Consider the following 27,591-nt stretch of genomic DNA (forward strand, 5'->3'; position numbering starts at 1 on the left):
GCGCGGGGTTTGAAGGTTTTGTTGAGACCCCGAGAATCAGCCCCCGATGACAAGGGCAAAGAGGGCAAAGAGGGACTAGGCGGCCCTGGGAGACCCCTACAGAGCCTAGTGTACAAGGGCCTAGCACCGGCTATCCCGTCGAACTTTTCATTAGGTGGGTTCTACCCATAAGATGAGGCCATCTACTGGGATGATCACACAGCAGCCCCAGCTTCATCATCTCGAGTCAAGGCCCTTCTCTCTTCTCTTCTCTTCTCGAAGCTCATTCAGTCCTTGCTTCTTCCCTCCCGGTTCCATTTCCCCGCAGCTTCACACGAGCACCAACGAGGTCAAGAAAAAGATCGGCAGAAGGGCAAAGGACCCAATAATAGCGCTTTCGAATCGACCTTTACGACGCAGCCACCCACAATAAGATGGCTTGAGACCCAATCACAACGCTTTGGCCGCCTCTACTTCCATCCACCCGAGCTGTGTCCGTCCGCATGGGTGTCCTTTCCCAACATCATGCGATCGACTTCCACCACTCAAAACTCAAGTCAGACTTGGGTCGAATCGAAGTGTTAGCGCTCATGTCTCGTTCGCTTCGAATCTCCAGTCTTGCTGTTGGCGTAGCGGAACCGCTCGAATCTCCGCCACCCCATTATGCAATCCAGAATAGGTGGTGCTGGTCGGCAACGGTAATCATGTCCAAACTACAAGTGGCATACCTGGACTCTGGGCTTCTGTTACAGAGAATCTGTCGATGTCCTTTTCTTTACATCAGAGAACCCTCATCCCAACTTGGATTGTCTTTTGATGCCTTGCTGCTACAGCCGTGTCACTCGTGCCGTCGGCCTATGGGCGAACGGAAGCCTGCGGAAAAACCCCAGATTGAACCACGTTCCACGAATCGCTGGTGTCCGCTTCCTTCAAAAGACAAGGAGGGGCAAGCGTCAAATTTTGTTTAGAAAGTCTGAAGCTACAAGTAGGTTGCGTCAGCCCACCTCAGTGCACAAGTGCCTCGAACTTGTACTTGTGATTTGACAGCTCACACCACTCGAGCATGCACTCCGAGCTGATCCGCTGTAATAAGACTGCATAAGAATTTCCTTTGGTTGGGATCTCTAGCTGTCTTGCACTGGCGCCACGAGTATTCTCTCACGAAAAGTCGTCTGGGGTCCCATCTGGAGACTCCGTGCCGCTCTGGCCTTGTAGCAAATAGTCGCGGACGATGGCGGATTCTAGGAGCTGTGTCTTCTGTAGGGAAATTAGGATACACGCTAGTCACATCTGTGCTATGCGCAGCAACATACCTCTCTCTCGAGGGTCTCATAGGCCCTGGTCAGGAGCTCCAGCTCCAGCCTCCGAAGATTCCCGACCGCCCCGTATACCGAATCTCTGACTTGATCGCTGCGAACAGTGTTGTTATATTCCTCTTCGCTTTCGGCGAGGCGTGATCCTTGCTCTTCGATCCTTGTTTGGATTGTGACGACCGCTCGCAGGACGAATATGTCTCGGAGGCGATCTGCAAGCAAGATCGACTGCAGTATTGTGTCTGCGGGAAGCGCATTGTCTTTCCATAAGGCCTGCAGCTCCGTATCTCCGTAGATAGTCTGCTCCACTCGAAAATCTAGACCGTCCTCCTCGTTGATGCATGCCCACCAGACAAAGGTACTCTCCCAGCGGACTTGATCTGAGTCATCCACATAGATACGCACGCCCGGCGCTTCTTGTGCGCAACGGATCTTGGCCAGTCGTAGAGGGTCGTCGGATGGGATGGACAAATTCAGGAATATCTCCCTGGCACTGCTCGCGTGCTCGTCCAGAAACCCGTATGAAAATATCATCTCGCATGCACCGCCGCAGCCGTACATTATGGTAATCTCATCTCCCCTGTGGACAACTCTGTCGTCTCGCACCACGAGCAACACTGATCCTGAGTCTTCATCAACCTCGAATCTGGCGTTGTAATGGTTATCAGAGGCATGATTTGCCATATCAATGACAGGAACCATGCCAACGCCAACGCCGTGGGGCAGCTCCAGTGCACGGGAGCGGTACATTGCGTCTGCGAGTTTCCAATCTTCGATGGTCAAGCAATCTGGGCCTTCACTCCACCAAATCTCTTGGCACCAGGAGATCTTTGCAGTCGCAGCTTTTAAACTGTCAAATTCACGCTCCAGACTAATCAATTTCTGATCAAGGGCTTCTGAGAGAGACGTCCCAATAAGCAATTCCCTTTCTTCCGGTGTGTAGAAGGTCGGCAGCGGGATTGCATGGGGCAGCATTTTGACGTAGCCCGCGAACGGATTATTCAGTCCCAGTCCACGCCCGCGGGAGCTGGGGTTGTTGATGGTCATTTGGTAGACGAGAAATAGTAGTACTGCCGTCCGGGGGATCTGGGATTCCGTTCGAGGAGTCAGTGTGCTGTGAAGTTGACCTACCTGGGGGAGGCTCTAGAGACGCCGTTACCCAGGACCTACCTGGACTAAGGGAGCTGCTGCCTCAAGGAGCGCCTGTAGGCTCTGATCTGCTTTTGCATATTGCTCGACTCGCTCTTTCGACAGTAACAGGTCGTGAGGGACAGCAACAAGAGGCTTTCCCGGACCGTGTTCGCCCTTCGCGAGCAGCCCGCCGCCTTTGTCGTTGCCATCCTCTCTGATGATGTGTGGCTCGATTGATATCTCGAAGAGCTGAACGTTGTTGAAATGAGCCCAGACATGCAAATCTTCAAGTGGGAGCGAAACTTGCCTCATGTTTTGGTCCTGGAAATCTTAGGTGGATGTGATCTGCTGTCGAGAACCTCGAAAGGCTGAGCTAGCAGTGTCGCTGTGAAGGTGGTGGTCGGGCGATCCCGGAGAGGCCGAGGCTGTAGGCCTTGGCACACGGCGGATCACAGCTACCTCAGGTGCAGCTTTTGCTCCTGATTCCCGAGAACGTTCCGAGTTGCCCACTTCCAAGTGTCTCTGTCCCAAGAATGATCGCCTACGCATCCAAAATCGCACTATTTTATGATGAACTTGTTCGATCTAGGACCTCGCTAACCTCGCTGGAGAAAAGAGAATGCAAGTTTTCCCATGTTTGCGTCCACCATGCATTCATACTGACGTCAACCAATTTGGCCACCATCACCGCATCGTTGTCCCATCCTTTTCTGGAGCACGACGGGGACCAGCCGTTACATCGATTGGATATCATCTCTGATCCTTTCCGGGGATTGAGATATAGCAGGCGCAATCATTCGCTGTGGTTCGTGACTGGCGCCAGGTGAATCCCCAAAGTCCAAACCTCAGGCGGCAGTCACTGGAGGCTAGATGTTTGATGTCCTAGTGGCATCGACTTCCACACCCAAGAAGAAAAGCAGAAGTCTAATTGAGAACAATCCGAGCAAAGGAAAAGACTTGTACACGAATCATATTCTTGTAAATTTGGGGAAACTGGGGGATCAACACAACTATTCCCAACATGGCTTCCCCAATCCTTTCTGTGGTGAATCACACTTGGGTTTGCGTCAGCTGGCAGACAACTTAGAGAAGCTGTCTCGGGCTGTTCGCCTTTCCCAACCTACTGGAAGGATTTTCCCATCTCGATACCTGTGACCGCAATGGGAACTAGAAGGCCCCTTTGCAGGATCCTTCACTGCTGAGGCACTACATATAAACGTCTCCGTGTCGGGCCCCACATCACTAACAATCTGGCTTTTGTGCCATTACCACCTCACAGGAGTTCCGCGAAGCTGACCTCATACGCGGTCTAATCGTAGTTTTTGGCGTAGGCCGCACCCTTGCAAATCTTTCGGGCTGCAGCCTCGTCACACCTACAGGGGCAGAGAAAGTATGGAAGGTATGCCGAGAGTCAGCCTCGTGATCCCCGCATTTTCTGCAGACGGTCTTTTCATGTGTTCCAAAAACTCCTTCGGATTGGCTGTCACGCTGGACTGCTGACCTTCGCCTCGACCCTTGTCATACCTACACATCCACTTTGCACAAGCTCTGATTACATGCTCTTGTGTTTGATGTAGAAAACGGCAATCTCAAGACGGCTTCCTCTGCATGCTCGCGACTGATGTGGTCTCGCCCAAGTTAGCATTGTTCCGCCCGAGAAGATGCAGTTGGTAAATGATGAAGAAGGAAGCGGCTCGATGGAGAGGACTAATGTCATGCCATCCCAAGACTTCGTTCAGCCGACTCCAGATTGGTGCAACCAGAAAATCTTCCAACGCAATCGTCTACCACCTCGTTCCTACTACATCCCGGACACGTCGGTCTGTTTGAACGGGAAATGGTCTTTCAGTTACTCCCGAAGTCCTCAGCAGGCGCCTGACTGTAAAACATTCAGCACCAAATCTCCCTTTGATCTTAAAAGACAGGAGGTTTCCTGGGCACCCATCGATGTTCCGGGCCATTGGCAATTGCAGGGCTATGGCAGACCTCACTATACAAATGTCGTTTATCCCTTCCCCGTCTGTCCGCCCGCAGCGCCAACCGAGAATCCCACTGGCACCTACTGTCGAAGTTTCGACCTACCCTCCACGTTCGACGAAAACGACCAGCTCAGATTGAGGTTTGACGGAGTCGACAGTGCATTCTATGTGTGGCTGAATGGGGTAGAGATCGGCTATGCTCAGGGGAGCAGGAACCCGGCAGAATTCGATGTCACGAAACACGTGGTCAGAGGCAAGCCCAATCATATCCTGGTCAAAGTCCTTCAATGGTGCTCCGGAAGCTATATTGAAGATCAAGACCAATGGTGGCTTTCCGGTATCTTTCGCGATGTGCACCTAATAGCGCTTCCGGGTCGGACACGAATCGACGATTTCTTCATCAGGACGCATCTCGACGAAAAGTACGAGGACGCGATATTGGATACTGACCTTGACCTGGTCTTGGAAGACGACTGCTTCTTATCTTTGACACTTAGGGATGCCAAAGGTGGGACCATTAAAAAGGAGGAGGCTATTCCCCTCTCTTCGGAATCCGCAAAATGTTCGCATTCGATGAGCGTCCCAAATCCACGCAAATGGACTGCAGAGACACCTTATTTATACAGTCTAGAAATGTGCCTTTCCTCGGCCAAGCAGACTCGGATTCATTCTGTCTGCCACGCTGTCGGTTTTCGCTCAGTTGAGCTTAAAAATGGCAACATCTGCGTCAACGGGAAAGCCATTCTATTCCAGGGCTCGAACCGCCATGACAACCACCCACACCTAGGCCGTGCAGTGTCACTCGACTGGGTACGTCGCGATCTCCTGCTCATGAAGAAGCATAATATCAATGCGGTGCGCTGTTCCCACTACCCCTCTCACCCCAGCCTACCTGGTCTCTGTGACGAGCTCGGCTTGTGGGTTATTGACGAAGCAGATCTCGAATGCCACGGTTTCGCTACCGCGGCAGCTTCGGGGCTCGACCTTGATGGTCTAAGCTACGAGGAAAAAGTACAACGTACATCCAAAGATGCAGCAGATTACACCTCTGACAACGTAGAGTGGGAGTCTGCCTATCTCGACCGTGCACATCAGTTGGTTGAACGGGACAAAAACCATCCAAGTGTCATTATCTGGTCGCTGGGCAATGAAGCGTTCTACGGCCGCAACCATGCTGCCATGTCCAAGTGGGCGAAGGAACGCGATCCGGGCCGCCTGATACATTACGAGCCGGACTGGCAAGCCAAGTCGACTGACATGATATCACATATGTACACGTCTCCGGCCGACTTGAAGAGAGAGGCTGAGTCCGAAGGCGACGAATTCGAGAAACCTATCATCCTCTGTGAGTATGCTCATGCAATGGGCAATGGCCCGGGGCTTTTGGACACATATCGCTCCCTCTTCCGCTCGTACAGACGGCTCCAAGGAGGATTTATCTGGGAATGGGCGAACCACGGGCTCTGGAAAGAGGAAGCCAACGGCCAAAAATACTATGCTTATGGTGGCGACTTTGGGGATGTGCCAAACGATGGCACTTTTGTTATGGATGGGCTATGCCACAGTGATCATACGCCCACGCGAGGCTTGTTAGAGTTGAGAAAGATATACGAGCCAATCGAGGCTATGCTTGACGGAAAGGATCTTCTTGTCCGAAACCATTACGATTTTATTGGATTGGATCATGTCAGGGCTGAGTACGATGTTCAAGATTGTGACCAAAGGTTCGTTACATTCTACCTACCTCCAAATGAGAACCGCAACTATGTTTGACTAATTCGTGGACAGGTCTAAACTCGTTGCGGCCGGAGTCCTGGCCATTCCTCCAATCCCGCCCGGGAAGCAAGGGAGAATCCCTCTGCCAGAAGAAGTCTTCAAACACAAGACTCCTCACGAATGCTGCCTCACGGTTGCCTTCCGGCTGAAAAAGGAGACACAATGGGCAAAGGCTGGCCATGTGGTAGCCTGGTATCAGGCTCAACTGACCACGGCCGCTGCAAATCCCACGTCATCTGTCACCAGCATTCTCTCCTCCAGACACGGAGGCAACAGAGCGACACCTCCATCTCTTCTACCTTCTAACACTTCATTACTCAGGTTTTCCACAACCAGGCTGGAATACAAAATCTCCAGCTCATCGACCACCATAAGTTTCGACCGGGTCCGCGGCCAAATCTCCTCGTTCGCCCACAACTCCAACCAGCTCTTGTCCGACACACGCACTGAGAGCCACAACCCGGCCTCTCCTTCCCCTCTATTCTCTCTGGACTTTTGGCGACCACCCACGGATAATGATATGGCATGGCAGACGGGCGAATGGAAAAGATACGGTCTCCATATGATGACAAGTCGGTTGAAGAGTTTCAAGGCGAGTGTGCATTCGGGCCGAGCTTCCTCGAAACAGGACAACACAGATTCGGCAGACGGGACCGTAGAGGTTTCGGTGGTGACTTTGAAGGCCGAGCATGCGCTCTCTCCGCCGAGTCTGGCCTGGCATTTCGATGCTGTTACCACCTACACTATCAATGCCACTTCGGTTGCCGGATCTAGCAGCAGCAACCACAACAGTGCCTCTGTCCCAGGCATGGAGCCTCAGCTGACGATACAAATCCACACGCGCCTTATCCCGGTTGGCTCGCACCCACGCAACCTCCCGCGAGTCGGGCATTCCATCCAACTGGCCCCACAATACAAGTATGTCAAATGGTTCGGCCGCGGGCCGTCCGAATCTTACAATGACAAGTGTCTCTCACAGCAAGTGGGGATCTGGGAACGCAGGATCGAAGACATGGCGGAACACTATGAGGTGCCACAAGAGAATGGCAATCGATGCGGTGTTCGATGGTGCACAGTCTCTGCGGCCGCTTCAGAGGATGCCGATTCCACCACGGTTGTCGAAGATAGTGATGACAGAGACGGCAGATGCGGCATCACTGACGGAAAAATGAGGGAAGTTCTACCGAGCGGCTTGCCCATCCTTCGCGCGACGTATCTCCCCAGCACGTCCGAGCAGGATCGTCCACATATGCAATTTTCCACTCAACTCTACGACGCGGTCACGGCCGAGAATGCCAAGCACCCATGCGACCTGCTGGAGCCGGGCAAGAGGAGGAACGGCGCCCTCTGGCGGCTCGACGCAGACGTCGCAGGAGTTGGAACCGCAGCGTGTGGCCCCAGCACGGAGGAGAAGGATCAGGTGCTCTGCCGAGAGCGGGAGTGGACATTGGTTCTGCAGGTGTTGTGAAAGGAGAAGCTGGAAGATGGCTTCGATGAATCCGATGGGAGTCCAGTATCATCATCATTGGTCGTCGGTATGGCTCTTCTTCCTGCATTTCATACAACAGAAAGAACTATTTGTTTACAGGTGACAGGATAATACCCCAAAAGGGTGTAATGCCCGATCATCGTCATCATTATTATTGTGATTCCAGGCCCGGTTCCCACATACTGAAGTAGGGCTGGAGTTCATACAGGGTGGATAAAACTGTCGTCGCCTAGTGAAATGATCTGAAAAGGCGGGGACAGATCGCCTTGAAGTAAGATTGAGAAATTTACCAAGGTCGGCTAACTGCCGTTCAAAGCGCACGTTGTCGACAGCGAATTACGGAGTCAGAAGGACTGATGCAACGACATCAAGCGGCTTCGGGGCTGTGGACCTTCCTCGCACAATAACAAAGTCAAAAAGGTCCACGCCCTCGCGTTGAGTAGGACATGATACGTGTAGCACGTGTAGCTAGCTGCGAGCATGATATCCCCTCTATTGATATTGTACACTATTGCTGCTTCTAGATGAGCATGTTGGATACTGGAACATAGGAACCATACGCCCGAGGCCGACTTGGGGAGACGGCCTTTCCATTTCGAGTCTTCTCAGCATCAGGCCGCCCCAGTGTTCTTGAGTACATCCTCTTCATGCGCATATCTCAGACCAGACTCGTGGAAGGAGTGGAATGACACCGCAACTGATCAAAGATCTGAACAGATAAATGTGGCTTCCACGGGTAGTCGTGTCTCGAGTCTGTAAAGAAGACCAAATACCCAGAGCAACTGGTTCCACTGTCTGACTCCAAGGGGATGGTACCCTATACTTCGCTTGTCTGGCACCAGATATGAGTCGACACCACAGAAAGCCACACTTGGTATAATTGATATTCCTTCTGTTCCATGTTCCGACTAAGTGGTATCTTGGAGCTGGAGACGAAAGCGGCCAAAGTTGACAAATTTCCAGCCATAGGAGACACCCAAGCGGAGCACACGTAACGCTGTAGCACATTTCACTCCATATGTCTTCAAGGTCCGTTTTTCTGATATGCCAAGTATCCAACAAGACAGCATCGACCGCTGTAGATCCTGAAGGCTCCACCACGCTCTAAACCAGCAATGAAAAATGCGTAAGGAAAACCAGACGTCAACGCCGGGTATGATATGCGATATGAAAGCAAGATCGTAACATGTACAGGGAGATGTTGTTTCGATTGGTTTGCTTAGTTGGAGATGACATAGGTTGCAGTGCCCGATATGACGGAGACCTAGAGCAAAGTTAGCCCTGTGCAACAATATATAGGAGGGATTGGAGAAAGTGAACTTACAGTGCATCCTTGCGAGTTGCATCCAGTAGCACCGCAATATTGACCGTTCGAGTATTTGCAAGATCCAGACAGATTACCCTGCAACTCAACAGTGCCTTGATACTGGGCATTGGTTGTTGGAGAGTTTTGGAAAATCGATAACCAGGTGACACCCCCTTTGGCACCCACACCAAAGTTGATGGGGGCATAGTTACCAAGGTTTTCCCCGGGTGATCCCCATTGGCAACCCTGAGCGGCAGATATTCCAATAGGATTGAGATAATACTGTGCAGAAGTTGATTGTCCTTGCCACTCATAATAGGTGGCCGCATCAGGAACGGTCAATGGCTCTGTTTCGCCAGGTTGAAGTTCGACTGGGATGGTTTCGGACTCAGTTCCAGGATAATCGGTACGGCAGATGGCAACGACACCGCTAGCATCGTTGGTAGCTTGGACACCACCAACACCAGGAATGCAAAGGTTGTTCGAGAGACCCGCATTTGTCAGGTGAAGCTTGCCGCCTGAGCAAGAGAGGCCACCAACAGATTGACCGGTAGCACCTTGAGTGGAAGGCCACTGGGATTTCTGATAGCCCGGCGGGCAAGCATACGAGCACATCATTCCCTCTGAGCAAGACTGGCCTGAAACACCCGTCACAATGTGGTTAACCAAGCCACCTGCAATAGTAACCGCTTGCAAGCCAGCCCAGCCGCCCATTCCGAGATAGTCGAGGGCGACGGCGCCATATTGGGAAGGGAAAGTGCTGCAGTCAAGCTGACCGTCGGGAAACGCAGCAGTGATGCCAGTGCCGCCAGAGGACACCGAGGAAGATTGAGCAGAAGCAGAGCTAGAACTAGCAGACCCGGTTGGGCTGGACGAAGCTGCAGAAGATGGATTCTGGAAGAACTCGGCCGGTGGGGAGGACGAGGCAGGTGTCGACCAGGTAGTGGTGGTCGAGGGGGTTGTACTCGATTCGGTTGAAGTCGTGGTCGTCGAAGACCAGGTGCTGGAAGTCGTTGAGGCCTGGGAGCAAACGCCGGGATCTTGACCATCCACAAACTTCAATTCATGATCCTCCAGACCTTCGCACACCTCTCCGGGCGAAAGTTCCTGGCCATTGAGCATATAAACGTAGGCAGTCGGGCCAGCTGTCCAAGCGGTTTCGGTCACATCGCGCTCCTTGTGCTCGTGCAGGTGTCGATGTTTGTGGACGTGCGGTTGGGCGAGGGTCGCCGAAGCAGCGAATGCCGTCAAGGCAATCGACGAGAACCTCATGTCGATCGCGTTGGGATTCGCGAAACGAGTGTACGCAACAGTCTCTCAAAGACTGGCTATTGGAAAGATTGTCGACGAGTGTATAGGTTATGTGGGACTGCAGAAGATGAAGCCCGACGAATCTGTATGGACGCACGACCCGCGTGTTAGTCCTTTGTATGATTCCAATGTTTGCGGAGAATGAACGTCCTCGTGAAATGGGCAAATAATGCAAGGGGGGTGTTCGAGGCCGTTCGCAGGATCAGGAGGGCATACAAAGCCAGAGACTCATATGATCAGTGCTGGAATGTTGGACGCGGAGGCTCGAGTGCTCTCTGGGAATTCTCGGTGCGAGGGATCGGGGTTAGGGAGGAAGCTGGCGTTTAGATCGAGGGGTTTGTGCAAAAGGAGTGAACGAGAGAAAAGTCTCTCTGGTAAAGAACGTGAGCCAACTGAGGGCGGCGGAGAGAAAGATAAACAGAGGATAAAAGATGGACGGTGGTGGTGAACGAGCGTGAAAATGCAGTGATCAGTTTGGTCTGCAATGCAACGAGCTGGGTTATGCAGGTTGGGGGAAGAAAAGGGAAAGGGGAGACGACAGAGGCGGCATTTCTGGGCGCCAGGATCGCTTGGGGGGATGATTCCTTTGTGTCTGGGGGTGGCCCAGTGGTCACTCAGGAACAGGTAAAGCCTGGAGCGCACCCCTGCACCCATCCACTGGCGTCCATTGACGCCCCTGTTGTTCAAGGGCCTGCATTGCACCACAAAGAAATTGCAGCTCCACCGGGAGCGCCCTCGATCGTCCGCTAACAAAGCTAGCTTGCAATCCAAAGTTGTTTTGTCCCATATCCAAGCTCCCAGCCCTTCTGCCATTGGTTTGGGGCCTTCGCTCAAACAAACGAACTTGAGGACAAAGCAACGACCGTCCAGAGGCCAACAACAGTCGCCTACGAACCGTTGGTGCTTGATCTGATTGTTCAACGTGGACACCTTGATGAAGCGAAAGTGGTGATAAGGTACCTAAGGTATCTTGGTAACAAGGAAGGAATGCGCTGATTGCGGAGGGACCAGGAAGCTCAGCAGCTCCTCAGAGACATTCGCTAAGCTCCTCCGCATCCTAAATCAAGGCAAGTCCGAGATAGAGGCCACGCAACCTCTACGAGTACGCACGCACTTTATCCGCTTGTTACCAGATCCCAAATTTCCCACTCGCGCACAACAAGAGAATAGTTGAGTGCAGCAAGCTGCAGCCCACATCTCTACCTACACAAACCGCTCAGGCGATTTACTTGAAGGCACCAAATAGCCAAAGAGATTGGCTGCTCACACACGGGGCCATCCTGGACGGTGAAACCACAAACCAACACTGTTGGTTAGGACTAAGATCCATTCTGTGCACCTACTCGTGGGTAGCTGAGTCCAGGACGGAGCATCATTTCTCTTGCCAGTATCAATACATCTCCAACTCCCATCCGCGTGGCAACAGTACCTGATCATTCGTCTTCAAGCTGGGATGAAGAGATCCGCAGGATGGGGCTATGGACAAGGGAGGTCTGTTGATCCATCCCACTCATACAGAGTCTGATCTCGAGAAGTTCCCATTCATGTTTGCTGGATTGTCAATAGGATATCCCCGTGTGTCAGACTTGGTTACTATTGCAGAGGTGTGCTACCTACTGCCAGGAAGCCAATTCCTTGTGAGAGTCAAACGACAGGGCCACCTCCCTCGAAATCAAGAGCACCCACCAATCGATGTTTGCTCCAAGATGCCACAAGGTGATTGTTGGCTACATGGCGGTTGACCACGAGTCTGGCAGCGGACACAATGCAACCTCCCTTATCCACACTGGATCTTTTTGCAGAGTACGAGTATGATTGAAGTGGAGTGGACACAAGTTGCAGCTTGCGAAGAGCGTGCGTGGTCCTCTCAATTAGGAGGGTGATCTGCATCCCTACATGTAACTTTTCAGGCTTGAACAGTCGCAGTCCTCGTTCAAGCCTTCAAACGTATAGAACAAGCAACAAACCCGTCCCGACTCCCGACGACAACGGTCTATTCATACGAGTGCAAACTCGTCCAAGCCACCATCCGTTTTATCGTGGCTCTCGCCAATAGTAAAATGGTTTGTTTCTGGAACTAGTCGGGAGAAAGGTGGTACTCTGAGGAAGGCGGCCTGCCCCCGGTTCTTGAGGTCAAACAGCACCAACATGGTCCAACCATGCCTCGAAACCTGATCAGAGAAAGCCCATTGGCGACGCTTGCTAAATTAAACAAAGATTTGGCGGCGTCAGCCCTTATCGATTATCACCCAACCACAACCGCAGAGTGGCACAACCTTATCAAGCGCCTCTGCAAAGTCTCCAGACGCCATATTGCTTGTCTTTGTTTCACCCTCTCCGACTTGGACGCTCCTGCAATCTTGTACGCGCATGCAAGCACTTAAGCCTTTCATAATCCTGGTAAGTTCGCCTTTGCCCACAAGCAGACCAGCACGAGACCCAGAAGGAATAAAGATGGTGGCTGGGAATCCAAGGCCCAAGGGGGCGCAAAAGAAAGCCAAGATCTCCAAGCAAGGGATTGGATCGAGATGACTTGCAGCTACTAGGTAACTGAGAAATCTTCCGAGCCACACGGGCTTTCTCGCGTCTTGCGCGCCTTTCTTCTGGGCTGGCTCAGGCTGATGGTCGATCTCCACCATGCCTGGCTGTATACCTCGCAACTCGTACAGTCTTTTCGAGCGCGTCAATTGTTACCTACCTAAGTAGGTATATCGCACAGGCAATACAGGTTCGACGTTTTGGGGCACTTGTGTGAATGTAGACCGACACGGAACTATGTCACAACACGACAGACTCCTTACTCACCAGACTCAAGTATCCCATCCTTGGTCGTCGGCCCGCCAAATACCGCCGTCAAGGAAATTACCAAGCACTGTGCATCATTTGATGTCCGTACATACGTCCTGCACAGTTTGAAGGACACGCCAGAACGAGTTGAACCAAAGCAGACTGCCGTTGCTGCGCCCCAACAATGTCGCGCTCTATCCCTTTTCGTTTTCACCGAGGCAATGCCTCCTTAAAAAAAACTCCTTTTAGCCGCACGAAGTGGATAAAGTTGAGCCACTCTGACTATGACTCCCAATCCAGGAATTAATATCAGATTGTTCCACCCATGAATCCGAAACGAGACTCTAACTCCGGCTCTCGTACTCAAATAACCCTTCCCCATTGCGCCAGTCCAAGTAAACACCACAGCAGGGATGTCGCATCGTTGGTGCTGTCCGCCCTTATAGTACATGACATGACAATGACATTACTTTTTCTTCTCATAACTGGTCGATGATATAGCGAGCACCAAGACGAAACTCGCGATGATGAGGGATCCTGTGATAAATGAGACGGCGAAAATGCTGCCCCGACTTGCGGGGAATTTGCCGCGTATGATCCAGTGCTGAGCCTCGAAGTAGCGGTGGAAGCCGATGAACAAGATGACAATCGAGATGGCAATGAATGTTGCTCCAAGCGGCTTTCCAACATGGCGCAGTTTCGTGGCGGCACCATTGTTGAATGCAGTGACATCGACGCTGGTGTCGCCCGAGTAGTCATTAGAGGCATCAGGGTCGCTGATATCGCGCGGAGGAAGGAGGAGCAATTGATCGAGGAGCGTAGGGCCTAGAGTAGGTGTCGCTGAGGGCGTTGAGGCAACCGACGCGGCGATCTGTTGAAGAAATGGCAACAGCTCGGCCGGCATCGAGTGTCCAACAAGTGGTGAAAAGGGTATTATCTGTCGCGTGCTGAGTGACTCGCTGCGGCTCTGAATTGTCGTGTTGAGGCGAAAGAGCTGAGTGATGGCGATGCCGATGCTCGCAAAGGCTAGGCTGGTCCTCAGCCAGGCGAGGAAGGTTCTCTCCAAAGCAAGATGGTCCCGGGCCACGGATCCCTTATTCTCCAGTGTCACAGAACCATATTTCTCGGGAATCTTCTTCAGCAATCGCCGTGTCCAGGAGTCTTTGGAGTCTTTCTGCCCACCATCTTGTTCCTCCTCCTGGCCGGAGCCTGCGAGGGTCGAGGAGCCTAATGTCGAGGACCCGAGGGTGCTTTGGGGGGTCCCCTCTTCAGTAGTGTTATACCGCCGATCTGACTGTCCGTCTGCCGTTCGAATGGGAGTGATCTCATCCGACTCGCTGGGGTTTCGACGATAGGACGACATGGGGGGTTGGGAACGCACCCTGGTGCTCTCGGAAAATCGAATGCTAGATTGGCGCCTTGGAGGACGCGATTGCGCTGCAGGCTCTGCAGTTATATCTGAAGATGTGGAGAGGGATTCTGGATTGCCATTTTTTTTGTGATCGTGCGATGCCATGGCTTCATAACTTTGTGGGAGACCAGATGATACCCGCGGGCCCGGAACCGAATCGTGTCATGTCAAAGAATCTGGATCAAGATTGTGGTTAGTGGGCCAGCGATTCTAAGGCTTGATAGCTCCTGGGCGCAGAGAGAGATCGATTCGTGCCGGAGCAAGGACCAATGGTTCAAGGTATGCGGTTCCAGAATTGAGGAACAGGCTGCGAGCAAAGCTCAGGATAGCAAATGAGCTTCGATCATTCAAGTGTGGGAAGTGAGCGGTGAAGGCTCTGGAGCAGGATACTTCGGGGCTGTTGGGCAAATGGCGTAAGCTGCAAGTATTGTGCAAGAATCCGAGCTATGGCGTGATAGAGGAAGCAGGCACGGCATTACTTTGGTGAAGGGAGTTTAAAACGCCATGCAGAGATCGAGACTCTAAGGACAGAGAGCTCTGCACATTGATAGCTGGCATGGCGTGCTACCCAGCCGTGAGAGTGCGTGACCGACATTGGTGATGAGATCACTTTTCCGGGCTCGGGGCAGAGTGTCGCCCACTCGGAGATGCTCTTTTGGTGGGGAAAAAGCACGCAAGCGCACCTAAGCACGCCGCACCAGCCCTAGGAAGACATCTACACGCACCGCTACTGGATTCCCCAGAGGGAGCCCCTTGCCCAATAGAAGGCTATCTCTAATTCAAGTGGAGAAAAGATTCCAACTCCCAACAACCTCGATCTAACAATCAGTTCAGCATCACCAGTGGCTGGTTTCCTACAGAGAGGAATGAAGAGAATGACCTTGAGCAACATTGTTCCACATACCAGAGCTGCAAGAATGGGTTGCTCCTTTCGTTGCCCACCGGCGTACTTTTGACAGATCTGAATTCCATGATATAGGATGCATACGTCTCCTATGTGGCGGTCACTCTGAGGAACCTCCTAGCAGGTCTACCCTTACCTACTACAGTGCCTGGTACCTGGTTATCCGCCAAACCGTTGGGCGATATTCCGTCTTCCAATCAAAGGCTAGGAAGCGAGGCTTGTGCCTAACACATATTCATTTCCTCCAAAGTTTTCAGTTTCAATCCTTCCTTTGCTTCTGCCCCTTTTCTCGGATTGTTACCGTTTGAACGGTCACATTAGAGAACAAAGCGACTGTTTCAAATTGTCCACGTTTGCTCTGGCCAACCATTGCTTGCGCAATTGAACTCACAAGGCAAGGTTTTCACGGTCCGTCAGGTCCAAGCTGATTGTTGTCCACCGAGTGCGCCACCATAACGCCTTCCTCTGTGCTGACTCACTGACTCCAGGTTTTGAGACCCTTTCGGTTGCTGCTAGAGTGTCTCGGCGTTTGTTCTCCTTGACCAGATAGTACCGAAGGTATAAGATAATGCAGAACGGAAGGATGACAGCGACCTGGTCGTTCTCGATCAGTTGACGTACACCAGACCACTACCCATACGTACGACAAGGATAATAGTCCACGTTGGATTATATCTCGGCTGTATCGCCGTCAACTCGCGTTCTTGAGACGCCCGTCCAAGCACTTGATACCTTCCATCTTGGTTGGAACAGTTGCTGTGAAAGAAGGTTCCCCGGCCCGTATCCAATATGAACAGAGCGATCACCGTAGTTGTTTTCGTGTGTCCGGCGGACACATTTGCAGCCAAACCCATAACAACGGCGTAGGGAATTCCTGTTGTTTAACGAGTCCAAATACCCCATGAGGCCCCATCGATCCGATCACGGCAAGCCTTGCGTGATTGTGTTAGGAGTGGAGGTGAAGCTCTTGGGACAATACACCTATCAATAGCGCTCTTGCAAAAACCCCGAGAATATATGCAATCATGGATACCCAGGCACGGGAGTTCTGACGTGCAGTTAGCAGAAAGTCCATTCTTCCTGATTAACGGCGCTGTTGTTGCATACATGTGTCTCTATAGAATCACAGCTGCCGTCAAAAGTGAGACTAGGGCCGCCAATCCAGTAACGCAGCTTGAAAGGGTGGTCTGAAGAACTGTGAAGCCAAAGGAATTGGTGATGAGCGAGTCCTGGTTCGTAATACCGTTTGCCACTTCTTGTGACCAGGCATGGAAAAAGGACAGCAACGTCATTTGGTCCCTGAGGGCTTCGATGAATGGGTAGCGTTTGAAGTACTTCTGCTCAATTCCTGAATGATTTTCCTTGATTCGGATTACGGCTTGTGCCCTCTTCGAGGGTGAGAAACTTTGCTTGCAATGGGTTGTCCGGAAAGCCAAGCCACACCACCACCCCAGAGATGATAGCGATCCCCCCGGTTATGACTACATGGATCAGCGTCAGCGAGGTATTGAGACAGATGGTGGATTTGCCCATGAATTACTTCCATGGTGCGAAGCTCCCGGCCTCGATCCAAAGCACACCGTACGAGAGAGGTATTGAACTGGTAGGGCTAGAGTTACCCGAGGCCCACATAATGGGGCGCATCAAGATGGACTGTTTAGTATTCGCAATTGAGCCCATCGCTAACCTTGTGGAAGAGGACTGCTGCTTGTTGCTCTGTGTTCAACCTCCCTGCATGCTCTGCCGATGCCACGTGATAGGAGATTGTCCATGAGTATGCTATAGGACACTGGGCTAGCAGATTGGTTCGTGAGCTAGTAGCAAAAGGGAGCGATGACTTTGCGTGATACAAGTGCTTTTTGCGTAATACATTATCTCGGGTACGCTGCGTGATGTGATCCGCAGGCGTGGACATGCGCGACAATGCACCTCATTGGGGACATAGCGAAGCCTCTTTGCACATCTCCGACACTGAGGAACAAGTTAGTTGACGCTGGAAATTCGAACAACAGCCCTCGGGTATTGTTCACATCTCTCCTTGCGAGCGAGGAGCCATGGAGGACGGTCGACTTAAGGTTATTATCGCTGGCGCGGGGATCGCCGGCCTTGCCACGGCTATTGCCCTGAGATCGCTTTCTTATATCGACGTGGAGCTGTACGAACGCTCTCCGGAATTGACAGAAATCGGGGCAAGTATCGCGCTCAGTCCGAATGTAGTCGTTTCTTGGAAGTGACTGTCTAGATTCTTGCTGATCAGTAACAGGGTCTGCGCACACTGGAAAGACTGGGCGTGAGCAATGCACTCGAGGACGAGGTGGCCTTCCGGGGTCCAGCTGGGATACCAATGATTTACAGGTTAGTCGAATATCGCGGTGTGTCGTTGTCGTTGGTGAGTTGTGATTGAAGTATTCAGAGGACGATGAGACCAGCGCCAAGGAGAAAACCAAATCCCTTTCCATTTCATGTCCCCTGCATTAATTTTCTCTTGGTGGCAATCGTTGCTGAATCAAAGCGCAGGCATTGGAAAACGAATGAGGTTGTCAGTGTGGACCATTTCGAAGACGTATCCGATCTACGCCATCAGACTGCGAGATTTCATCGAGCCCATCTCCACCAGGCTCTACTGCAGCATGTTCCAAGAGAATCGATTCATCTAGACAAGAAAGTTATCGGAGCCAAGGTCGAGGACCTCACCGTGAGGGTGGAGTTCCAGGATGGCACAATGGCTGTGGGAGATCTGTTGATCGGAGCTGACGGCATCAACTCCAAGGTCCGAAAGGTCTTTGTCCCCCATTTCCAACTGAGCTACACGAACCGGACTGCTCTACGAGCAACGTTTGATATGTCTTTGGTTGAACATATCCCGGATCTCCCTATAGACTCGACTCATTGGTGGGGCCAAGATCGCAACTTCTTCGCCTCGAGGCTGGGACGGAACCAATTCACCGTTGTTGGCATGTACAATCCAGCCAACCTCCCTCAGGGCTATGACAGCGACATCGGAAGTTGGAATGACGTGGGTTCTGTCGAACTGTTTCGCGAGCTCTACCGGTACTGGAATCCTGTTGTTCGCGCTCTCACCGAAGCAACGCCAACCGTCCGACGTTTTCCCAACTATGCAGGCCAGGCGATAACGACCTGGGTGTTCGGCTCCCGCGCTACACTCGTTGGCGACGCGGCACACGCCCACGGTGGAGCCCATGCGACAGGAGGCTCACTTGCACTAGATGATGCTTATGCGCTCTATCTGTCGCTGAGGCATACCATTCCTGAATCGCAAGGCTCGAAGCCCACTGGGTTGCAACTACGGACAGCTTTGGATTTATATGAAGAGACGAGGCGGCCACACACGGACAGACTCTTGCGTAACGTCCACTCCAGCATGAAGGAAACACCACCACAGACAGATGAGGAGCTGCGGCGAAAGATGCTCAATCGCGCCAGCACTACCTGGCTAAGCGAACACGATGTCCAAAGAGCGTTTGCTGGAGTGGTTGCAGCTCACGCAGGGCATGATGACACAGCTGTGAGGGAAAGCAGACTGTAGAAATACGAAAATTACACATAGAGCCACAAACCTTCTAAATCGAAGTCCTTGTTTCTACCCTTCCGAGCTTGCTTCTTCTTCGTATCATCCGTATGAACCTCGCCAATATCCCTAGGTTGCTTCAGCTTCCCTACCCAGAATGAAAGCTAATCTTCTTCGAATATTGAACCGAGAGTTGACAGCGGACGCACACCTCATCCATGTCCAGAATCACGACATTCAACATGTGTTGAGATTTCCTCCTTGCCTGCGATAAGTCGGGTGTGAAAAAGAGTTATGATTCGTTCTATACTCCTGAACGACTTAATCGCATAGCTAGCGCAATTTGAAGCGCTCAAGTCAGTCAGTAAGCCATTCTTTAGGGAGTTGCTTGCGCTATACTCGTCCTCTAGCGCCGCTCGACTGGTCAGTGAATGTCTGCCATACATAGGACGGTAGTTGTGATCGGCACTGGGCCTTCGGGGATTTCTGCGGTCAAAGCCTTGTCCGACGAGAACATCTTTGAAAACATTCGACTTTTTGAACGGCGAGACCGCGGCGCTGGCGGCACTTGGAGCTATGACCATGTTCCAGATCCCTTTTCGACAGGTCTGCATGGCCAATTGAAGCGGTCCATCCCTTCACGATTCCCGCATCAAGCCCCGTTGTCTTCCGAAGACACCAGCGCTCGGAGGGCAGTATATGACGGCCTCGACAGTAACGTCGTTGCCAAAGTCATGTCCTTTTACCCATACTCCACTGCCCCAGTTGAACTCAACCATCTCTATTGAACGGCATGGTTGTGACAATCCCGCTCGGCCTTTCAGGACGGTTGCCGGCTGTCTGTAAGACGTGTTTCGGGATTACTATCACCTTGTCTTATTCAACACCAGCGTTGGAAGGGTTAACAAAGTGGAAGGGCAATGGGCCTTGACGCTACGACGATTTGATCACCTCTCGCATGGTCAGCCCCACGAATATTGGTAGCAAGAGAAGTTTGATGGCGTTGTTGTGGCGCCAGGGCATAATATCATCCCCGCTGTTTCGCAGATCCTTGGGTTGAGGGACGCATGTGCGGCATGACCTGAAGCATTCGAGCATTCGAAAGCATATTGGACGCCAGACGGTTATGTGGGAAAGCAGGTGATTGTTGTCGGAGGAAATGTCTTCGCTGTCGACATTGTCTCCGGCATTCAGGGCACAGTCCGTGAGCCGTTGTATCTTGCGAAGCTCGGTAGCAATGAGTCCTTCAAGCCTGCGTTTGAGTTGCCCAACGTGGTGACCAAGCCGACGCTGAGGGAAATCAGGTCGACACCTGCCGGCACCGCCGTCGAGTTCGATGACGGCACCCGAGTTTCGGGCATTGAGAAAGTGGTTTCTGCCACAGGTTACAGGCTGTCATACCCGTTCCTGCCGCCAGACCCAGGTGACGCTCAACAATCGCCTAGCAGGATTTTACCAAGATTTGTTCAAAATCGGCGATCCGTGCCTTACCATTACTGGTCAGCTCAAAGCTGGCATCAGTTTTCGCGTGTATGATACCAGGCTGTTGCAGTGACTCGCAGTTTTGCCGGGCGCGAGGCCAAACAATTGCCTCCTCATGAGCAAGACCTCTGGGAAACAGGAAGACTGCATTATAAAGGCCCAGGGATCAGCTTCCGTGAGATCAAAGGCGATTGGAGTCAGTATTATGGATTTCTCCGCGATCTGGCAGGGCCGTCGGCAGCAGACACCTCAGCATATGAATTGCCTCCTGGGGATGAGAGATGGGCTGAACTGGGGTTTGAGGTGATACAGCTGAAGGATCGATGCTGGAAACGGTCAGCTCAGAACCAGCTCGCGCAAGACTCTCACGTCCGGTGGAGGTCAAGCCCAAAGGCTCATGTCGACTGTTTTCTGCCACTTGCAGGAAATCGGCGGTCGCGGTCGCAAGGCTAGATAATTTACATGTAGATCTCATGAATGAAGACATGCCATGCAGATGCAAATACTGTATGAAAGTGGTTGGAACTGCCTAGACGTATACACAAAAAGTCTTAGATGAGCAGTCCCGGGGGAAGGGATCCAAACCGCTGTGAGCTATGAGCTATAGCAGCTGCGCGGGGCAACCAACCAGGTACGGGGTCAGCTTCCAGCTTTCACGCCACCAGCGAAAACACATCATCAGAGAAACTTCAGAGATACAGATTTAAATGTCACTCTTCTACAACGAGCCTGAGCAGCATGTCGTCCGAAGAATCCAGCAAGCATACCAATGCCGATGCTGACGGCCGGAATGGGAAGGCGTCTTATACAATTCCAAAGTTGATTCCTGGCTCTCGAAGAAAGTCTTCTCAGCAGTCTGGCCCATCAGACCCTGCTCCTCCGACGCCTACATTGCCACCTCCTCCGTCGATCGAATCTGTGCATTTCACCACGCCAGTCAAGCGAATCCTGTCACCGGGCGACCATGAGAAGTTCCTAGCCTCGCCAACCTACGTGCTGATACGAGCATGGATCTTTACACTGGCTGACTGCGTTTGCGGCCGTCGAATTTCCTCGCTGGACACTGAGCATTTGTCTACCACTATTAAGAAACTTGATGCCGTCCTCGACATCTTGGAGGGACTGTTAAAACAATATCCTCCTCTCGACACGGGATCGAGATTTGGCAATCCGGTCTTCCGCAGCTTCCACAAAGCCATTGTAAGAGATGTGGATAGAATACACAAGGAGGTACTGGGACTGCACGATGAGAATGCCGTTAAAGAGATCTCTGTCTATTTGATAAATTCATTTGGGTCTGAGGAGCGACTTGATTATGGATCTGGCCACGAGCTGAATTTCATGATGTGGTTGCTGTGTCTCTATCAACTGAAACAGATCCAACGAGAAGACTTTCCCGCGATCGTCATGCACACCTTCGTCCGATACCTCAACCTCATGCGGAAGATCCAGAGCACATATTACTTGGAACCTGCAGGGAGCCATGGAGTTTGGGGCCTCGATGACTACCAGTTCTTGCCCTTTTTGTTTGGGGCGAGCCAGCTCATCGGGCACCCCTATATCACGCCCAGGTCGATCCATAACAATGTTGTTCTGGACGAGGAGGGCAACGATTACATGTACCTCAACCAAGTCCGATGGGTGGATAGTGTCAAGACTGTCAAGGGACTGCGTTGGCACAGCCCCATGCTAGACGATATCTCGGGCGCAAAGAGCTGGCAAAAGGTGGAAGACGGCATGAGGAAGATGTTTGTCAAGGAAGTCCTGGGCAAGTTGCCCATCATGCAGCACTTTCTGTTTGGAGGCCTGATACCGGGCACTGAGGACATGGGCCAACTAGACGAAGAGACACTACGGGCCCAGGCCGAGCGAATGCAGCATGTCAAGGAATACGGACACGAGCCTGATTACTGGGGCGATTGCTGTGGTATCAAGGTGCCCAGTACTGTCGCAGCGGGAGAAGAAATGAGGAAGCGGATGGGCACATCGGGAGCGCTCCGCCCAATACCATTGACTGAGAGGCACGCAATGGACGGTAGCTCGTCTGCTTATCGTATCGGCTGTGTGTACCTCGTAAGGTGGGAAAGCCTGCTTTGTTCCCAAGCTGGGCGTCTGAAGGGGAGCTGCCGTGGCATCTGCATGGCCACGAATATGCCACTGTGTGGTTGGCCAATGGGCGAATCAAACAGCAGCAACAAAGGCCGCAGCCAGGCAGAAGTTGGTTGGCCCTTGGGCTGCCTCTCCACACCGGTTTCCCGCCAAATCTTGAATTCTCTCAGAGCTCTTTTTGGACACAGGCTCAATACTTGGAGCTCTGTCATCATTGGCCCAAAGGACGGACCCAACTCCGGCCAATGCAGCAGGGCGTTCTGGATCATCACAAGGACAAGAGAATAGAAGAGGCCGGCGGGGAAAGCTTGGACACTTGCGGATGCCTCATGGAGACGAGACTCTGAAGTCTGCCTGACAAGGCGGTGATACAAGGATGTGGTGATGCGCGTAGCCTTAACTTTGGCATGTTTCAAATGTGCTAGTATCGCAGTGCAGCTGCAGCTCTAGCCTTTGTGTCTTCCGGGCAATGAATCCAATGATGGACAGATGAGTGACGGATGGTGGGATGTCACTTTCAGCCTTGCCTGGTTTCCTCCCAATGTCAGTCACGCACCCACGGCCAGTGTCCCACGCACTGCGACCTACTACCGACCAGGCTACCGACCTACCTAGTAGGTACCCAGGTACCTACCCCTCCTTGAGTTTGTGAGTGTCCAACTTGAATGCTCCCTTCCTTGGTGACTACTTCACCTTCAACCTTGACTTCTTCCTTTGTTGTCGTGTGAAGGGATTGATCATCAGGCAGTGACAGGTTTGTCAAGCTTTCCTCACCTGCAACAGCACATCTCGATTCTGTCGATATCCTACCTCATTGCTAGCAACCATCCATATCTATCCCACACTGTCCACCTGTGAACCAGTCCTCCCTACCCCTCCATCACTTTTCGACCCATGAACACCTCGAACAAGATGGGCAAGAAATCAACCAGATTCTTGGGCTTCACCACTCCTCCGCCCCTGTCCAGGCATCCATGGATCTATATCAATGATCCGACAACCAACACTCCCCACGCCAACAGTCTCAAAGACATGATTGGCGACTGTATCCTCTCCCGCCACGCCAGAAACAACAGCAACCCCCTCGCGCCCCAAGAGTCGGAAACTGAGCAGCTAGCAGTCTGTCTTGATATGCTCAAAGACGACACATTCAGCGCCAGCCAGAACGTGTACCTCATCACAGAACATCTTGCAGACTCCAAGACCACTGACAAGCTTGAGACCGTTAAGAAGTTCCGGGAGCTGGCCATCAAGGGCGGACGCAACTTCGCCAGCGTGAATCTGTATCTTCAGCATGGTACACAGGAGAAGGAGCGAGCGAAATGGGGACCAAATCATCTCGAGTTGGGTATTACGAACTTGACAGTCAAGGAAGTCGCACAAAACATCTATCAATGGCTATGTATAGTCCTCCCTGCTGCTTCCTCTTCCTCTTCCCGCCTCCGCTCTCAAGTCACCTATCTACATTTATTGGCTCTGAACTTACCTTCTCTGCGACGCTGTAGTCACCGTTTTGTCCCCAACCGAGCATGTTCACCTCATCCCGAGCGCCAAACTCCTGGCAGTCGACAGGGAAGATTTCGCAGACTACAAATACAGCCCGATTGCTGAGACCAAGAGCCATCCAAAAAATGCCAAGATCCAGTTCGTGGTTGTCATCGTCACGAAGCCCGTCGTCGTCCCGGATACTCAGCGCTTGCAGTGGACTGTGGCTGATAAGTCTGGCATGGTACGTTCAATCTAACCCCCTCTGACCTGTCGCCAGCGGTCTCCCTTGGTCTACACAATCCGCTGGTGCTAATAAGTGCGGGTACAGGGCAACTTCTACTTCCAATACCGCGGCGACACTTCGCAGTACACTTGGGACTGGGTCCTTGCCCTCAAGCCGGGAGACGTCAAGGCCCTGCCCCGCATGCCGATGGTCCAAGTCAAGGAATCTCGCCACCTCCGCCTTGCCAAATTCCCATTCCGAACCGCGGGCTTCGCCATCTCAGGGATTGGCCTCGCTCTCAAAAATGTAGGTCACGGTGTCGCCAAACTCGGCGATATCACTTCCATGGGGAAGTCCTCGGAGTGGGTGCCTTCGGGCGACGTTGTCGTGCAGAATGATGGCCAGATGAAGAAAATCGATTGGGCCGCCAAATTCGAGAAGGAGACCAAGGACAGAATGGCAAAGTTTGAGAAGACAGGGGGTTGGAACTGTGCAAAGCTCAAGGCCGCCATGAAGAAGCAGACCACGCCGAAAGAAAAGGACAGTGAGAGCGTAGGCGACTCGAGCACATTGAGGGGGAGCGAGCATGAGAACGAGAAAGCCATCGTGTCGGAGAAAGAATTCTGCTAAGCCTCCAACTCAGCACATGCCATCAAGAATGTGGATGAAGGATGGTTGAGTAACTGCGGTGAGCAAGTCGGTTTCCACTTGCTTCATGCTTTGTCCTGTGTGTGTGAGCAGTATGCAGAGTTCTCGGGAGACGTTGAATCTGACAGCGACTGCACAGCTGGGGACTTGGGTTCCTGAGAGAGGCGGTCAGAATACGTTGATGGAAAGGCGCAAGCGGTGTCGTCGAATCCAAGCTGGACGGGTCAGAAAGTACCTGGGTACCTAGGTAGTTCCTTATGCTACATTTCGAACTTGGCGAGTCAACAGATAATAATGCAGAGACAGATAATTATGGGATGAAGGGCTTGATCTTGAGCAGATGTCGAACACGCATCAAATGCTAGGGGGTGTGTAGATAACCAGGTAATTGCAGTAATCACACTATTATTCCTTGCTCCATCAGGGAAACAAATGCGAGATGCGAACCACCGAGTGAGACCCGTATTCTAGCCTGCCGAAGGCATGGCTGGCGATGCGAGGGGGAAATGCACAGCCTCCTCATCTTGAGACCTACCTCGCTCATGGATGGTTCAGCTCAGCTCAGCCGGAGACACTACTGAGTACACTTTCCAGCTGCTAACAGTTGCCAGTTGGGCAGCCCGAGTCTAGGAGGAACAGGACCCAAAGAGGTTCGCCACAGCCAGGTGCAACGTCGGGCACCGTCGCAACGCTCGCTACAACAATGGTTTCGAGGCGTGGTTTACGCATTCTGCCCCTCACAGGCGCCCTATGCCGACACAGGTACGCTATTTTCCCAAGGCTTGAGGAAAATCCATCGTCGGGCTTCCAAGATCAAGGCGGACGGAAAATCAACTCCCGCAAGAATAGAATGGAAATCACCCTTCGAGTTTGGAAACAACAGCTCCAATGTGGCAAGACACAGGAGCACGTCGACGACGGTGAGAAGCGTGGTGTTCATCAGATTGAGCAGCGAGGAGCCTGCTCAATACCTAGGTGGACCAAAAGACCTCAACACCATGGTTCAGGAAGTATAATAGATACAAGTCACAAAGTACCTCTCCCGAACTAAATAGAAGTACTCGACTATAGCCTCCAAAGCTCCTCCTCTTGCCTGCCCCTTCCATGGAGTCTTCTCTCAGACGCCGTGTCCTTTATCGTTAGCTCAAACACCCTGATAAGAGTACGAGTCGTCCGCCATCGTGCACTCATTCGCTTCATTGATATCGTTTAAACCACATTGTAACAATCATACATCAGAGACACCCGTATCTCACCTTGTCCAATGACAACCTGGACGCCTTCGGCACGTAAACGCTAATCGATCATCAACTCTCCAGGATATCACAGATACTCGCTGGTTAGCATCTTTGCATTGCTGAAATTTGTGTATATCTTGACTGGAACAAGTTTGCAGAGACCATGTCGTGCCTTGTGCAGCCTTGCCTTGGGCTCAAAACGCCTGGGAAATGTATTGCTGCAAAGAACAAAAATATTTGTTCCTGCCAAATCAGTACCTCGGGGGGCTGTACCCATATGTTGGGGCGCGCGTGACAATATTAATGGGGCTGACTTCGTAGGGAGCATAGGGATGAGGTGAGGGTGATTTGATGCTCACGACTCGCGGTGGCGGTGATGGTGGATAGGCATAGGGCTCAGTCTTTGCTCCTCGATATCCATTGGACGCTCGAGAGCCATATGAGCCATATCCCGAATCGTGGACATCATTGTACTCGTATGCCGTGTATGTGGTGGGCGCAGGGGTATGCTTTCGGGCCGATGACCGTGAACTGCGCATGCTTTCAAAACTGTCTTGGCTGTCTTGTCTTCGCCGACGGTAGATGTTCCTACTGCGTATCTCGACAGGAAGACTCTTGCCCGATTCCTCGCGCCGATGACGTCTCTCATAGCTGTCCCCACGATCGTAGTGCAGATCGTCATCGACCAAGTAGATGCGGGCATGCCGTCGAGGGGAAGAAGGGGCCACAGGGGAGCCTCGCTCAGACGGGCGATAGTCCGGCAGAGAGTCGCGGATACTCTGAAGGTCTATGTTTCGCTCTGCGTGCTCCTGCAACCAGGCATCATCTGCCTTCTTCCTGGAATGGCTGCTCCATTCCTTTTCTCGCGATGGAGGCGCCCACGGACTGATTCCATCACCAACATCAGCCGTGCCTGGTATTTCATCAACGGAGGCTTCATCATCTTCCCTCGAGTGTCTTCGCCTGCTGATTTCTCGCCCATATCTGCCCTTGCCATCTCGTCCTCGTGTGACTGCGCTGCCCGCTTCTTTGCAGGCACGGCAGTCACCACCTCTAGGATAATGATATCTTTCGAGACCTGGACAGCGGGAAGAGTGGCACTCGGCGGTAGTCTTGTATTCGCATCCGCATCCGTACGAGGTTTTCGTACGCACACACATGGCTTGAAGGTGACCGAAAAGCGTATTTTGAGGCGAAGATGTGCTCTTTGAATAACCGAGTGATATTCGCCTCTGTGTTGCGTGGCGTGGAGCAAGTGAAATCTTTATGCACCGATTGCCCAATTCACAGAGGTGGTGAAAGAGTATTGCTTCACAAAATCAGGCACAGAGAAAAGGGCTCAGGTACGAATGAAGCGGTGAGGCGTCTGCCGTCAACGTCTAGAACAAGTGCACACTCAATGTACACTGCAATTGCGGGACTCAAAAGAAGCACAGAGGTCACACAAGCACGTCTCAATCGATGCTAGGCGTGACGTCGAGATACTTT

The 27,591-nt window shown here is 52.2% G+C and overlaps 8 protein-coding genes across 8 annotated transcripts; 4 read left to right on the forward strand and 4 right to left on the reverse strand.

Annotated features, from left to right (window-relative positions):
* Positions 1–1,137: 1,137 nt before the first annotated feature.
* Positions 1,138–2,735, reverse strand: Z520_07916 (uncharacterized protein; the record flags this gene model as incomplete). Its single annotated transcript, XM_016778413.1, has 3 exons — positions 1,138–1,236; positions 1,293–2,378; positions 2,463–2,735. 3 exons carry the CDS (start codon positions 2,733–2,735, stop codon positions 1,138–1,140), a joined length of 1,458 nt encoding a protein of 485 aa, XP_016630261.1.
* A 1,349-nt stretch (positions 2,736–4,084) lies between these two features.
* On the forward strand, positions 4,085–7,646 carry Z520_07917 (uncharacterized protein; the record flags this gene model as incomplete). The annotated part of the gene is made up of 2 exons (XM_016778414.1): positions 4,085–6,126; positions 6,191–7,646. The coding sequence occupies 2 exons, from the start codon at positions 4,085–4,087 to the stop codon at positions 7,644–7,646; spliced, it is 3,498 nt and encodes a 1,165-aa protein (XP_016630262.1).
* A 1,240-nt stretch (positions 7,647–8,886) lies between these two features.
* Z520_07918 (uncharacterized protein) lies at positions 8,887–10,245 on the reverse strand (the record flags this gene model as incomplete). The annotated part of the gene is made up of 2 exons (XM_016778415.1): positions 8,887–8,931; positions 8,992–10,245. The coding sequence occupies 2 exons, from the start codon at positions 10,243–10,245 to the stop codon at positions 8,887–8,889; spliced, it is 1,299 nt and encodes a 432-aa protein (XP_016630263.1).
* A 3,292-nt stretch (positions 10,246–13,537) lies between these two features.
* Z520_07919 (uncharacterized protein) lies at positions 13,538–14,434 on the reverse strand (the record flags this gene model as incomplete). Its single annotated transcript, XM_016778416.1, has 1 exon — positions 13,538–14,434. The coding sequence occupies one exon, from the start codon at positions 14,432–14,434 to the stop codon at positions 13,538–13,540; it is 897 nt and encodes a 298-aa protein (XP_016630264.1).
* Positions 14,435–17,440: 3,006 nt separating this feature from the next.
* Positions 17,441–20,850, forward strand: Z520_07920 (uncharacterized protein; the record flags this gene model as incomplete). The annotated part of the gene is made up of 6 exons (XM_016778417.1): positions 17,441–17,599; positions 17,650–17,741; positions 17,904–18,912; positions 19,900–19,984; positions 20,036–20,414; positions 20,478–20,850. 6 exons carry the CDS (start codon positions 17,441–17,443, stop codon positions 20,848–20,850), a joined length of 2,097 nt encoding a protein of 698 aa, XP_016630265.1.
* Positions 20,851–21,135: 285 nt separating this feature from the next.
* Z520_07921 (uncharacterized protein) lies at positions 21,136–22,513 on the forward strand (the record flags this gene model as incomplete). Its single annotated transcript, XM_016778418.1, has 2 exons — positions 21,136–22,459; positions 22,485–22,513. The coding sequence occupies 2 exons, from the start codon at positions 21,136–21,138 to the stop codon at positions 22,511–22,513; spliced, it is 1,353 nt and encodes a 450-aa protein (XP_016630266.1).
* Positions 22,514–23,418: 905 nt separating this feature from the next.
* Positions 23,419–24,847, forward strand: Z520_07922 (uncharacterized protein; the record flags this gene model as incomplete). The annotated part of the gene is made up of 3 exons (XM_016778419.1): positions 23,419–23,908; positions 24,012–24,235; positions 24,323–24,847. 3 exons carry the CDS (start codon positions 23,419–23,421, stop codon positions 24,845–24,847), a joined length of 1,239 nt encoding a protein of 412 aa, XP_016630267.1.
* A 1,507-nt stretch (positions 24,848–26,354) lies between these two features.
* Positions 26,355–27,263, reverse strand: Z520_07923 (uncharacterized protein; the record flags this gene model as incomplete). The annotated part of the gene is made up of 1 exon (XM_016778420.1): positions 26,355–27,263. The coding sequence occupies one exon, from the start codon at positions 27,261–27,263 to the stop codon at positions 26,355–26,357; it is 909 nt and encodes a 302-aa protein (XP_016630268.1).
* Between the last annotated feature and the right edge of the window lie 328 nt (positions 27,264–27,591).

This window comes from Fonsecaea multimorphosa (genome assembly GCF_000836435.1).
Source record: "Fonsecaea multimorphosa CBS 102226 unplaced genomic scaffold supercont1.17, whole genome shotgun sequence".
Taxonomy (NCBI): Eukaryota; Fungi; Ascomycota; class Eurotiomycetes; order Chaetothyriales; family Herpotrichiellaceae; genus Fonsecaea; species Fonsecaea multimorphosa.